The sequence below is a fragment of the Triticum aestivum genome, chromosome 3B (assembly GCF_018294505.1).
Source record: "Triticum aestivum cultivar Chinese Spring chromosome 3B, IWGSC CS RefSeq v2.1, whole genome shotgun sequence".
NCBI classification, from domain to species: Eukaryota; Viridiplantae; Streptophyta; class Magnoliopsida; order Poales; family Poaceae; genus Triticum; species Triticum aestivum.
The window spans coordinates 587,622,287-587,636,010 of NC_057801.1; the positions used below are offsets into that span (position 1 = coordinate 587,622,287).

A 13,724-nucleotide genomic window follows, 5' to 3' on the forward strand; every position below is an offset into this window, starting at 1 on the left:
CACCACTGCATAGAGGGAGGAAGAGTTGGTGATGAAGGCAGTGGAGTTGTTGGTGAAGATCGCGGTGATGATGATGGCCCCCGGCAGCGTTCCGGCGCCACCGGAAGCAAGGGGGAGAGGGCCCCCTTCTTCTTCTTCTTCTTCCTTGACCTCCTCCCTAGATGGGAGAAGGGTTTCCCCTCTGGTCCTTGGCTCCCATGGCTTGGGAGGGGCGAGAGCCCCTCCGAGATTGGATCTATCTCTCTGTTTCTGCGTTCTATTCTGGCTCTGTTTCACTGTTTCGTGTATATATGGAGATCTGTAACTCCGATTGGCCTGAAACCTTCGCCGTGATTTTTTTTCGAATCTTAGCTTTCTTGTAGCAAAAGAAGAGCATCAACCGCCTTACGGTGGGCTCACGAGGGTAGGGGGCGTGCCCTCCTGGTACGGGTGTGGGCCCCTACCTCGTGACCACCTCGGGCACCGTCTCGCATGGATTTTTCTTCTGGAATTTTCCATATTTTCCAAAAATAAGCTCCGTCCGTTTTTATCCTGTTTGGACTACGTTTGATATGGATATTCTGCGAAACATAAAACATGCAACAGACAGGAACTGGCAGTGGGCACTGGATCAATAAGTTAGTCCCAAAAATAATATAAAAAGTTGCCAAAAAGTATATGAAAGTGAATAATATTGGCATGGAACAATCAAAAATTATAGATACGACGGAGATGTATCAAGTACCTAAGAGGACTAATGATTTCAATGAGCTTATTTCAGGGATTAGGACTAATTTTCATATGCGGGTCCTTGGATAATACTGGAAGATCATTAGTGACCCCACAAAGCAACATTTATCATTGTTGTCATCCTCAAACTTTTAGTATGTATTTTCTAGGCTTTTAGTGAGTTCAAGATTCACATTGAGTATAGGACAACCGTACTATGAAGAGGGGCACAAGAAAATGCTTTGGATTGAACTCCAAGAATAGATTGTAAGCCGAAGTTATTCATATTTCACTCCCCGTATGAGTTTATGTAAGATCTTCTACCTCCAAAGTTTTTCTTACAGTACAACCAAGAAACATATGGTTATTCATACTTAGATATCAAACCCAGTGGTAACTATTTGGAACCGTTACTAATCTTTTGTGGAACTACCAAGCTAATTCCATTTTGACATCTGTCTTTTTGCTCTGGCACTACCAAGCACAACATATTTCATCAACACTTTTGAATCATCTCAGTTTGCTTCTCTGTTGGTCACAACATAAGTTCAGTACATTCACTCATTTCCATTCGGTACTCCCGAGGTGCGATGTAGCACTTTCTGCAAATTCTCACTACAACACCTGCTCTGTTTGGAATGCTACTACCGAGCAATTGGTTTTTACTAGTACTTCTTAGATGTTCTTTCCTCGCATAAAAGGTGCTACCCCTTTGTCTTCGGAACCACCCCTCTCCTTACCATCGGCACTTCTGAGTACTGTATTTCCCTAGTTCCTGAACAATGCCCTGGCTGTTCAACTTTATTTGAACCAGTTTGATAGTTTTGGCTAGTTTACTACTGGTGCCTCCAACCCATTGTTACTTTTCAGGAACGGCCAGATTTTGCACTCCCTCAAGATATCTCGACCATACCCTTTTGTGGTTGCAACCATATCTCATACCATTCCTTGCAAGCCAATCCACTCCACCCACATCCCATTCCACTCCACTCCGTCAGACCATAGAGAAGGAGACGTCCAAGGCAAGAAAAGAAGAGAGAAGTGTTGTGTAATTCCATGTTCACTTCTTGATACTTGGACAACCAAGAACTCCTCTTTCATGAGTCCATACTCTGAGTTCATTTCTTTCATCTCAATCCTATCTTGTGAGAGACAGAGAGGGTGTTTTTGGATTCTTGAGAGAAGTTGTGATTGAAGATCTTTCTGTTAGATGTGTATAGTCCCCTTTCGGTATATCCCTAGTGTATAGGGGGTTTCCTGCACTTTACCACACATGTATATGTAATGGCCTTTGGCGCTCAGTGAATACTAGTTGCTCATTATCCAACATGGTATCAGATGCTAGGTTCCCCTCTCTCCCTCGCACGATGCAACTCCGTGACCGTACCTAGTCTACCCCGTCCTCACCTGCCGACGGCCATCTCTAGCTGCTCTCTCGCCGTTGTCTTTTCCTCTGGTCAGGTCGTTATAGCTCCTGGCCTCACTGGTTGTTGCGCCGTTGCTCCCGACCTGCCTCCTCACTGTACAGTCACCGACGCCCCTGGTCTGTCCTATCGTTGCCGTTCCAGGCCCGTCCGGCTGCCGCCGCTCCCTCGACCTCTTTGTCCGGCCACTGATGCTCGCCATTCCCGGCCAGTCCGGCTACTGCCACCCCCCCCCCCCCCGGCCTGGCTGCCCCACCCATCCAGCTAACGTTGCTAGTTTCGGTCGGGCTAGCCTGGTCCTGGTCGGGCCCCTCATGCTCCTCCTTGAGCGAGCCAACCACGAGCGCGAGGGCCTTTGCTCGACCCCGATTCGGGTCCCCTGCCTGGAGCGAACGAGTGTCGCCTCTGCTTGATCCCGATTCAGATTGGTTGACCTCAAAAAAAAGAAAAAAAAACAGAGAGCTCCTCATGTCTTCTTCGGGCTATGTTGCTATTCCTCGGTGCTCGGTGATATTTGATGGCACCAACTATGCTGAGTTGGCAGGCTTCATGTGTATCCATATGCGTGGACTTCTACTGTGGGGCGTTCTTTCTGGCAAGGTCCCCTGTCCGCCATGCCCCAGTGCTCCAGTGGCTCCTACCCCGCCGGCACCGCTGGTTCTTGCTGTTGATGCTTCTCAGGCAGATCGAGATGCAGCCAAGGCTCTCGACGATGTTGTGGTTGATGCTTATGATCAGCAAGTATCAGCCTATTCTGATGCTTTGTCTGTCTACCGAGATGATCTGTCTGCTTACACTCAGTGGTGCAATGATGATGCTCGAGCTACTGCTATTCTCACTACGAGTGTTCTCCCTTAGTTTGCTTCCGAGTTCATGGACCTTGGCACTGTTGCGGCGATGTGGTCTTATCTCTGTCAGCGCTATCAGCCCTCTGGTGATGCTCTCTACTTATTTGTGGTGCGTCAGGAGCATGCTCTTCAGCAGGGTGACTCTTCTGTTGATGAGTTCTACACAGAGAGTTCTGCCATCTGGCACCAACTTGACTCTCTTTGAACAGTTGTTTGTGGATCTTACCGATGCTGCCAGACTATGCAGTCCGACTTGGAGTTTTAGCGTGTCCATGAGTTATTATCGCGCCTCCGTTCCGAGTTTGAGCCTCACCGCGCGCACCTGCTTGCTCGTGGTCGTGTTCCTATCTCGGGGGTGCTTGCTGAGCTTCGTCCTGAGGAGACCCGCCTTCGTTCTGCTGGGTTGCTTGCGGTTCCATCTGTGTTGGCTGCCCAAGCTCCTGTGTCGTCTACTCGTCTCACTGCTCCACCTCTCCTGCCCACACCTTCAGGGGGGTGGGTCGCCCTCCTTATGTTGAGAAGGGCCGGTCACGCCATCACACTTTCTGTGACTACTGCTCTAGGCTAGGTCACCCAGAGTCTGATTGTCGTCAGAAGCAGTGTAACCAGAGGCGCTCCTCTTCCAGTGGGACTCCTGTGTCGTCATCGACTCCGTCACTCACTGACCAGGACATTGTACGCCTCAAGCGTCTACTTGCTTCCTCCAGCTCCTCGTCGACTGGTTGCGCTGCTGTTGTGACTACATCCACTTCTCCACCATCGCAGGCATCTACACAGTCAGGTGCATCTTCGTGGGTTCTGGATTCTGGAGCCTCCTTTCATATGTCTTCTGATTCTTCTGTGTTGTCTTCTCTCCGACCTCTTGATTCGCCTTTTAGTGTTCTTACCGTCGATGGCACACCTCTTCCTGTTGCTAGTCGTGGTCTTCTTTCCACTCCATCTTTTTCTGTTCCTAGTGTTTCACATGTTCCTCGCCTTACCATGAATCTTTTTTCCGCTGCCCAACTTACTGATTCTGGTTGTCGTGTCATTCTTGATATTGACTCTTGCTCCATTCAGGATCGTAGCACCAAGGCTTTGGTTGGTGTTGGCCCCCGGCGTCGTGAGTCATATGGCCTTTGGGAGGTTGATTGGCTTTGTGTTCCTTCCGCTGCAACCACTTCAGCCAGCTCCCATGCACTTGCTGCCTCTTCGTCTGCGTCCTTCCAGCAGTGGCATCATCGCCTTAGTCACATCTGTGGCTCTCGCTTGTCTTCTTTAATTCGTCAGGGCCTCTTAGGGTCTGTATCTAGAGATGTTTCTTTACATTGTAATGGTTGCAGACTTGGCAAACAGACTCGGTTACCTTGTCCTACCAGTGAGTCAGTATCTCAGCGTCCTTTTGACTTAGTTCATTCTGATGTCTGGGGTCCTACTCCCTTTGATTCGAAAGGTGGTCATCACTACTATATCTTGTTTATTGATGATTTTTCTCACTACACTTGGCTCTACTTCATGAAATCTCGTAGCGAGGTTCTCTCTATATACAAATGTTTTGCTGCCATGGTTCACACCCAGTTTTCCACGCCCATTCGTATTTTTCGTGCTGACTCCGCTGGTGAATTTATCTCCCAGCTGTTGCATGGTTTTCTTGCGGGACAGGGTACTCTTGCCCAGTTCTCATGTCCTGGTGCTCATGCTCAGAATGGCGTTGCCGAACGTAAGCATCATCATCTACTTGGGACGGTTCGTGCGCTTACGATTGCAGCTTCCCTTCCACCCCACTTTTGGGCTGAGGCTATTTCTGCATCCACCTATCTCATCAAAATTCAGCCATTGACTGCTCTGCAGGGTGGTATTCGTATGGAGTGTCTCACTAGTCGTTCTCCTGACTACTCAGCTCTTCGTATGTCTGGATGTGTGTGCTATGTCCTTCTTGCCCCGCGAGAATGCACCAAACTGACTACTCAGTCGGTTGAGTGTGTTTTCCTTGGCTATAGTGATGAGCACAAGGGCTATCGCTGTTGGGATCTTGTTGGTCATCGTTTGCGCATCTCGCATGATGTGACCTTTGACGAGTCTTGCTCTTACTACCCACGTCCTTCTTCCCCGGGCTTCTCTGTGGACGATATTTCTTTTCTTCTTCTCCCCGATACACCCTGCTATGTGCCTCATGTTTCACCTACTCCTCCTCCCGCACCTCTCATTCCTTCTCCTTCACCATCGACACCATCTTCCCCATCCTCCTCCTCCACCTCTCCACCATCATCTCTAGTCTGTTGCCCTCTCTCACCGTTTCCTCTCCACTATACTCGCCGCCCTCGTTCTGAGGATGCTTCTCCTGACGCGCCTTTCACCTCTGGTGCACCTCTCTTCACGCCTCCCCCGGTTCATAACCTCCATGCTTGGCCTCGCCCCCCGCCTAATCGCTACTCTCCTGATCGGTACGGTCTCTCTGTTATTGCTGAGCCCACTTCCTATCGGACTGCCATGACTCAGCCTGAATGGCAGCTTGCGATGGCCGAAGAGCTTGCTGCCCTTGAGCGCTCTGGCACATGGGATCTGGTTTCCCTCCCTTCCGGTGTTCGTCCCATCACCTGCAAGTGGTTCTACAAGATTAAGACTCGCTCTGATGGTTCTCTTGAGCGCTACAAAGCGCGTCTTGTGCCCCGTGGTTTTCAGCAGGAGCAGGGATGCGATTATGATGAGACATTTGCTCTTGTGGCCCACATGACCACTGTCTGCACTCTTCTTGTTGTGGCTTCTGTTCGTCATTGGTCTATCTCTCAACTTGATGTTCAGAACGCTTTTGTCAATGGCGAGTTGTGTGAGGAGGTTTATATGCAGCCACCATAGGGTACTATGCTCCTGATGGTATGGTCTGTAGACTTCGCCGCTCCCTCTATGGTCTTAAACAGGCCCCTCGTGCCTGGTTTGAGCGCTTCGCCTCTGTGGTGACTGTCGCTGGTTTCTTACCCAGTGATCATGATCCCGCGTTGTTTGTCCACACGTCTCCTCGTGGTCGGACTCTTCTCCTTCTCTATGTTGATGACATGATCATCACTGGTGACGTCTCTGACTACATTGCCTTTGTTAAGGCTCGCCTTCGCGACCAGTTCCTCATGACTGATCTTGGTCCACTTTGTTATTTTCTTGGGATTCAGATCTCCTCGACCTCTGATGGCTTCTACATCTCCCAAGAAAAATATATTCAGGTTCTTCTTGCTCGCGCTGCTCTCGGTGATGAGCGCACTGTTGTGACTCCTAGGGAGCTCAACGTTCAGCTTCGTGTCTCTGATGGTGACCCCCTTCCTAATCCCACTCGCTATCGTCACCTTGTTGGCAGTCTTGTCTATCTCGCTGTTACGCGTCCTGACATCTCCTATCATGTCCACATCCTGAGTCAGTTTGTTTTAGCCCCCACCTCTGTCCACTATAGTCATCTCCTCCGTGTTCTACGATATCTTCGTGGCACGATCTCTCAGCGCCTTTTCTTTCCCGCTCCAGCTCTCTTGAGATCCAGGCCTACACTGATGCTACCTAGGCTAGTGATCCCTCTGATCGACACTCGATGTCTGCTTACTATGTCTTTCTTGGTGGCTCTCTTATTGCCTGGAAGACCAAGAAATAGACTGCAGTTTCTCGCTCGAGTACAGAGGCTGAGTTGCGAGCCATAGCTATGTTGACGGCCGAGGTGATCTGGTTACGGTGGTTACTTGATGATTTTGGTGTGTCTGCTACTACCTCGACTCCCTTACTGTCAGACAGTACCGGTGCTATCAGTATTGCGCGTGACCCGATGAAGCATGAGCTCACCAAGCACATCGGTGTGGATGCCCACTTTGTGCGTGCTGCTGTGCAGGATTAGACTCTCACTCTTCACTATGTGCCTTCCGAGTTACAGTTGGCGGACTTTTTCACGAAGGCACAGACTCGAGTGCAGCATGGCTTTTTCCTCTCCAAACTCAGTGTTGTTGATCCACCATGAGTTTGAGGGGGGGGGGGGTTAGATGTGTATAGTCCCTTTTTGGTATATCCCCAGTGTATAAGGGGTTTTCTGTACTTTACCACACATGTATATGTAATGGCCTTTGGCCCTCAATGAATACTAGTTGCTCATTATCCAACACTTTCAAGGAGTTATTATCAAGTTACATTGCTTGTGCTTGTTACTCTTTGATGGCGAGTGCATCCTAGATAGTTAGGAGTCACTTGTGGGAGGGTGTTTTGGGATTCTTGAGAGAAGCTCCGATTGAAGATCTTTCAAGGAGTTATTATCAAGTTATTTTGCTTATGCTTGTTACTCTTTGATGGCGAATGCATCCTAGACAGTTAGGAGTCACTTGTGATCCTATCAAGTTCTACGTGTGAAATATGCAAGAAGTTGGTATGGGTCAGAGATCACCCACTTTGATCTACCCTTAGTGGGGGTTCTAAGAGCAAACCATGATGAAATAGATTGATTGTGTTTTGTGGGCTTCTTGGTGGGAGACACAACCAAGATTCTTGAATCCTAGAACCTCTTGGTTCGAAGTCTCCATCAACGTGGATTTACGATAGCAGCAACTATCCGAACCATGGGGAGAAAAATCATGTGCCACGGTGTTTGCATTTTCTTACCCGGCCTCCTACTTACTTGCAAGATTGCTACTTTTTCGATGTGCATTACTCGTGATGTCTTGCTTGCTAAGTTCTTTTAGTCATTTGTTGCCTGGGGATGAAAACCACCAACCTTAAAAATTGTGCGGCTTGATTTTCACAAGACTATCCACTCCCCCTCTAGTCCTTAAACCATGATCTCGCAACAGCTGGGAATCAGCCGGTTGAATCTAATCCTTTTCCTTGATATAAAAGCAGTTCTTTTGTCTGTTTTGGACATCAAAACGTCTATTCTGCTTAGCTAACAAAAACTCTACTCTGCTATGTTTCATTGCACACGTTCTCTCTGTCCACTTACATATATTCGGCTGATGACATCATGTCGGATCCAGCTTTGTAGGAAGACTAATCACTGGTTATTGCAGTGCATCACATTGGTTCTCGAAATGATAAAACCTGCAACTTTACATCACATCTGTTCGAGCAGGTAATCAAATCTGTTGAAAAAATAGAGGGTGTATCATTCATAACAAGCGTAAAATATCTGTACAAAGTGGTCCTCTATTCAAAGCATGAAATGTGATTGTATTGTTTTTCCATTTCAAATAGGATACAGAATAATAGCATTATTAAATCGTTCTATATACACAAGATGGTGTGAACCACATCAAGCTACTAACACACTCAAAACACATCTTCCTCAAAATAGTCAACTAAAGTTTTTAACTGAACTTACTAATGTTACAACAACAGCAGCAGAAGCAGCAGCCCCCGAATGGACAAGAGCACATAGGGCTTCGAAAACGTCTAGCGACTAACAGAAAGAAGGAAAACGAGAGGAGAATCTGTCTAAGCTTTCACATCTCCATTTGGTTGACCAAGAATAGATGGTCGGTAAAGTGACTGGCCCCGTGCCATCTCAATTCTTTCACGCGGATCACACATTGACTCATCTCTTATAGCCTGAAGAATCGACTCAGTAGGAAGTTCCCTGTGCACATGAGTAAACAAATCAACACAGTTGATTATGGCTGCAAACTTTTACTAACGTACAATATAGCATCATCATACTGGGTAGCAATCAGCCAGGAGAATGAACATATCTTTATGCCTACTGAGATAAATTGTTCTTATATCTGGGCAGTTACAGTATGTACTTGTTAAAAATGGATAAACCCATTAGAAGGTATTTTTGAAGCTATTTCGATAAAATTGCAATTGAACTATTTCACAAGGGCTTTTGTTATATCATGAAAAAGAAGAAGGATTATTACCTCTTGATCAAAATTTTATGAAGTGTTTTCAAGATGGGGCACATCTCAACTGGCGCAACAGATTTTTTGGCTTCTGGATGCATTACACTCAAACTATCCTGACTGAGAAGTTTATAAAATGCATCGACCGCAGAGACACCCTGAAATGAATTGTTAACACAATTTAGTATGCCTTGAGGTTTGTGGTAGCAGTTGAAAGTTCGGACAACAATCAAAATGGCGAACCTGGATTGTCCCTTTGCCTTTTATGCTATCACCCATTTCCAGAGTCAGTTCCCCTTTAGCTAACTTATGCCCATACCATGCATTACGACCTTTCAACAATGTGACATAAGTGTCAGCTAATAACGGTCCAGCAAGTTTTTCGGGTTCTTCTTCCAGAAGGTGGGTGATGTAGATCATTTCGGATGTGCAAAGTGCAAAGTAAACAGACTTGCTGGTAGCACTCTCATTGGTTAGTGCTGCCACCATACCTGCAAGATAACACAATGTTCAGCAAACTAACTGAAGATTATGTCAATTAAGAGTAGAAGTGCAACAGATATTTCAGCCTTTCTTGTCCATTGGTTCTTTCTTCTGGATGTTGACAGCTAAGATATAACTAACTAGTGTATTTTTCCTCCTTGGGACACTGATTCGTTGGAATTAGTGCATGATAACATGATGAAAGTTACTACCTATTGAGGACATTGTGTAACACTGAGTGTAGGTGGCAAACTAATCCAAAGTTTAGAACAGTGTATGGCCTTTACAAACTTATAGTGGTCGAAATATGGCAAAAGCAGTGGGACATACGGACATAACTTACCAGCACCAATAGCGTACACATTTTTCAAACCTCCCATGACTTCATGAGTGATGAGATCACTATTATCCCAGACAATAAAATGAGGTTGCCTCAAAAATTTAGCAAGAGGTTTCCTCCATTTGTCAGTTCCACAAATACGAGCATTCGCATATTCTTTATTATATATTTCAGATGCGATGTTAGGACCACCAAGATATAGAATATTATCCAATGGAACCTTAGCTGCAATAAAATCAATAATCAGTAAGTCACATGCAGAGTTAAATAGGCAAAAGGAAAATGCTGGAAACAAAGCATGACACTCAGCACACACCACTCTGAAACTAGAGTTCTGAATTGAGATCAACAACAGTTGAACAAAATGTTGCATTTTTTTTGGTGTGTAGAAGCATGAAAATAGAGTAAAGAATTCATTCAGGAAGAGCCTGCTAAACTAAACACATATAATGACTAAGAACATTCATAAGCAACAGAAGATACTACCAATTACTTAGCAGCAAGTTCAATAGTTAGTTATATCCCCTCTATACGAAACTTAAAGAAGGTTACATAGATCTTAACCTTTACTCTTATACTCTTATAAATATCTGAGTTTGTGGCGGTCCATTCACCCACAGATATTACCTCTTAAGTCGCCAAGAAATTAATTGCCGCAATTATAATATATTTGTATAAGAGATATGTCTCATAATCTTTCGATCAGTTGATTCGATTGATGTAGATTTTGAGATTTTTTTATTTGCACAAAGTTAGGGACTAAGATGACACAAGCAGTTAGACAACTCATGCAACGAGAAAAACTTCTATATCAATGCACAAGCATCAATTTCCATAGCAGCGCACCAGTATTTAGCAAGCCCAGGCAATGAATTCAGTTAAACATTACAGTATAATGCAATGAGCAAAAAAGCATTTTTGGATATATTTTTACCAAGAACCATGTACGCATTTATCTTCTACAATTCAACATCAATATCTTGTCAGCAACGCAATCGGTTGCATCCAAAATTTACCATAACTCATGATGACATTTCAGCCAAAGTTTGATAACTGCCTGTCATAGTTATCAGGTACTCCTACCAGATTAAAAAGGCTGATAGCTACAAATTTGTACCCATGGAGGGGAACCGACACCAACAGTTGAGGGCAAACAGCAATTCACCAAGTACAGAGGACAACATCAATCCACCATCAGCAGAGGACAACATCAATTCTTCAGTGAAGAAAGAAGAATAAATTATGATTGGGCGAAAAAGAAGATATAGGAAACTCACTTGCTTTGCTAATCATCTGTGTCGGAGTTATGATCCGCGGCACCGGATCCAGGGATGCTTCTATCCCTTTGGTGAGCGAGATGATGACTGGGGCATTAACCCTCTCCTTCCAGTACCTCCCAATCTCCCCAAACACAACCCTCGTCTCCGTGGATGGCAGGCCGTTGATGACAATGTCAGCGTCCCAGACGGCCTCCTGCAGGTTGGTGACGACCTTGAGCGGGCAGAGCGGGGTGTCGATCATGTTGAGGCAGAAGCCGTCCCTGAGTATCTCGTCGGCGTAGAGCGTGCGATCCCCGAGGCGGCCCTCGACGTACTTGAGGTAGGCGCATCGGCGGATCAGGCGGCGCAGGACGTCCTCGCGCGCGTTGATGACGTTGAATAGGTGCTCGGCGGTGGCGCGGTCGACGGCGCGGCCGGGGCGGCGCCAGATGCGGAGCTGCACCTTGTCGCGGAGGTGGCCGTAGGCGTCCTGCAGGAGCGCGCAGAAGACGCTGCCCCAGGCCCCGGCCCCGACGCCGACGATCCGGAGCGGGTCCCCGTCGGCCTTCCCCATCACCCGCCGCAGCTCGTCCACCTTCTCCTCCACGGCCCCATTGGCGTGCCCGTTGGATGCGTGGCCCCCCGCCGCGTGCGCCCCGTCCTCCGCTCCGCCCATTGCTTCTCGCCGCAAGCAAAACCAAGGCCAGCCGCGCAAGCCACCACTACATAACCTGTCTGACTCGTTCGGTTGTTCCAAGGATGGGCAGGCAGGTTATAAACTAACCGGGAGGAAGAAGACGAGAAAAGGACGCAAATTGCGTGGGTCTGGCCGCCGAATTGCGACGGGGGTGACGCGGGGTGTCGGCCGGAGAGACCGAGGCGGGCCGCGGCTTGCCTGCCCGAGCGGTCGGCGGTTGGTGGCGCGGTTTCGCTCGCCGGTCGGGCGATCCTCGCGTCGAAAGCGAGGTGGTGGGGGATCGGAGAATTTCTTTTCTTTTCTGGGATCCGCCGCGTCACGGCGGAGCGGGAGGTGGCAGGTGGGTGAGCGGAGCAGGGCCGCGGTAAGAAAAGGACGGGCGGGGGTAGGCGGGACGGATTCGAGGATCCGGAGGTCGCAGGGGGTGACGGACTGATGATGGTGTCGGATTAGGGTAGTTTGCCATGGCGGCCCTGGCGCCGAGCCGTGGCGTGCCCTGGCGCCGGCGCCAGATCCCCCACTGTTCGGGGGCGCGTCCACCGGCGCGTGCGTCGGGCGTGTGGCGACCACGTCCAGTCAAAGAACGCACGGTGATTTTGATTGTATGTTCTTTTAGGGGAAAATTTTGATTGTATGAATAAACTTCTACTGGACCGCTGATATTACTATAAAACACATACAATTTGTAGAGTATCATAATTGTGTTGACCATTATATTTGGATTACTACAACATGAACTGTAGCATTATATTTTTGAAGAGCATGTCAAGTTCACAACATCACGTTTTGTGTTTCAAAGGGTTCACGTGAGAGTATAGAGCATCTCCAGCCGCGCCCCCAACAAGCCCCCCGGGGCGACTTTTTTTGGCGTCAGCGCCGACAAATCCCCCAGTCGCGCCCCAAGACGCCGAAGTCCACGGGCTCGGCCCGTTTTTGGGCCCGGCGATCCCAGGCCGAACCCAGCACACTGGGGGGGGAGGGGGGGCTCGAGGGCTCCGGCGAAAGGGAAAACCACGTCTGGGCCACACTGTCAGGCGAAAAGTCAAGACAAACGGCCAGATTCGCCCCCTCCCCCACCCCCACATGACCTCCCGCCACCTTGCCGATCCCGGCGCTGCCCACCGCCCACCACTGCTAGATAGGTCATTCCCCGCCGGAAAAGAGAGGGATTTCACCACGGCAACCTCTCCACCACCTTCCTGGGCAAGTTTTCCGGCGTTCGGCCGCGCAGGGCGGGATACCGACGGTTGTGCGCCCACCACGCCCGCCAGGTGTTCGGTGATTTGTCTGCTCGGCGATGGACTCAGACGACGAGGAGGCGCTCGCGGCGCTGCTGGAGGAGGAAGCCGATGCCGACGTCCAGGACGAAGAGCATCTCATGGTCCTCGCCGCCCTGGTTGGCCTGCTCGTGAGCAATGCAAAGCCGCGGTGAGGTGGCTCGGCGCCGGGGCGGCTGAAAGCAAAGAACCGGCATCATCTGGAAGCCTAGTGCATGCTCTACTCTGACTACTTCGCCGATGCTCCACTGCACAACGACAAAGTTTTTTAGCGCTATTATCGGATGAGCTCAAAGCTTTTCCTCAGAATTGTGAATTACATCCGGGAGTTCGACAGCTACTTCAAGTGCAAGAAGGATTGCACCGGCAAACTTGGATTCACCTCAATCCAGAAGTGCACGACAACTATGAGGATGCTTGCATACGGAGCTCCTGGTGATTCACTCGACGATTATGGGCGCATGGCCGAGTCCGCGACCATTGAGTGTTTCTACAAGTTCTGCAGGGCAGTGATGGCAGTGTTTGGACTGCAATACTTGTGACCACCCAATGCTAAAGACACTGCTCGGATTCTAGCATAGAATATAGCAAGAGTATTTCCTAGGATGCTTGGAAGCATCGACTGCATGCATTGGAAATGGAAAAACTGTCCATTTTCTTAGCAGGGGGTGTACAAAGGCGCCAAAGGCGGTTGCAGTGTGGTACTTGAGGCAGTGTCCACACAAGACCTCTGGATATGGCACTCCTTCTTTGGTATGCCAGGAACTCATAATGACATCAACGTGCTGCAGTGCTCCCCTGTCTTTGCCAAGCTTGTTGAAGGTCATTCTCCTCCGGTGAACTCCGAGGTCAAT

The 13,724-nt window shown here is 48.5% G+C and overlaps 1 protein-coding gene across 1 annotated transcript; it reads right to left on the bottom strand.

The window, feature by feature from the left end:
- Nucleotides 1-8,122: 8,122 nt before the first annotated feature.
- On the bottom strand, nucleotides 8,123-12,060 carry LOC123071087 (probable glycerol-3-phosphate dehydrogenase [NAD(+)] 2, cytosolic). Its single transcript, XM_044494567.1, has 5 exons — nucleotides 10,915-12,060; nucleotides 9,641-9,862; nucleotides 9,058-9,305; nucleotides 8,833-8,972; nucleotides 8,123-8,549 (listed from the first exon to the last, which is right to left on the bottom strand). Exons 1-5 carry the CDS (start codon nucleotides 11,570-11,572, stop codon nucleotides 8,408-8,410), a joined length of 1,410 nt encoding a protein of 469 aa, XP_044350502.1. The 5' UTR covers nucleotides 11,573-12,060; the 3' UTR covers nucleotides 8,123-8,407.
- Between the last annotated feature and the right edge of the window lie 1,664 nt (nucleotides 12,061-13,724).

Coding starts and splice junctions, on each gene's coding strand:
- LOC123071087 (XM_044494567.1), bottom strand. CDS start 11,572: ATGGGCGGAGCGGAGGACGGGGCGCACGCGGCGGGGGGCCACGCATCC. Junction 8,973..9,057: donor AAGGCAAAGGGACAATCCAG/GTTCGCCATTTT, acceptor AATTCATTTCAG/GGTGTCTCTGCGGTCGATGC. Junction 8,550..8,832: donor CATAAAATTTTGATCAAGAG/GTAATAATCCTT, acceptor TCATGTGCACAG/GGAACTTCCTACTGAGTCGA.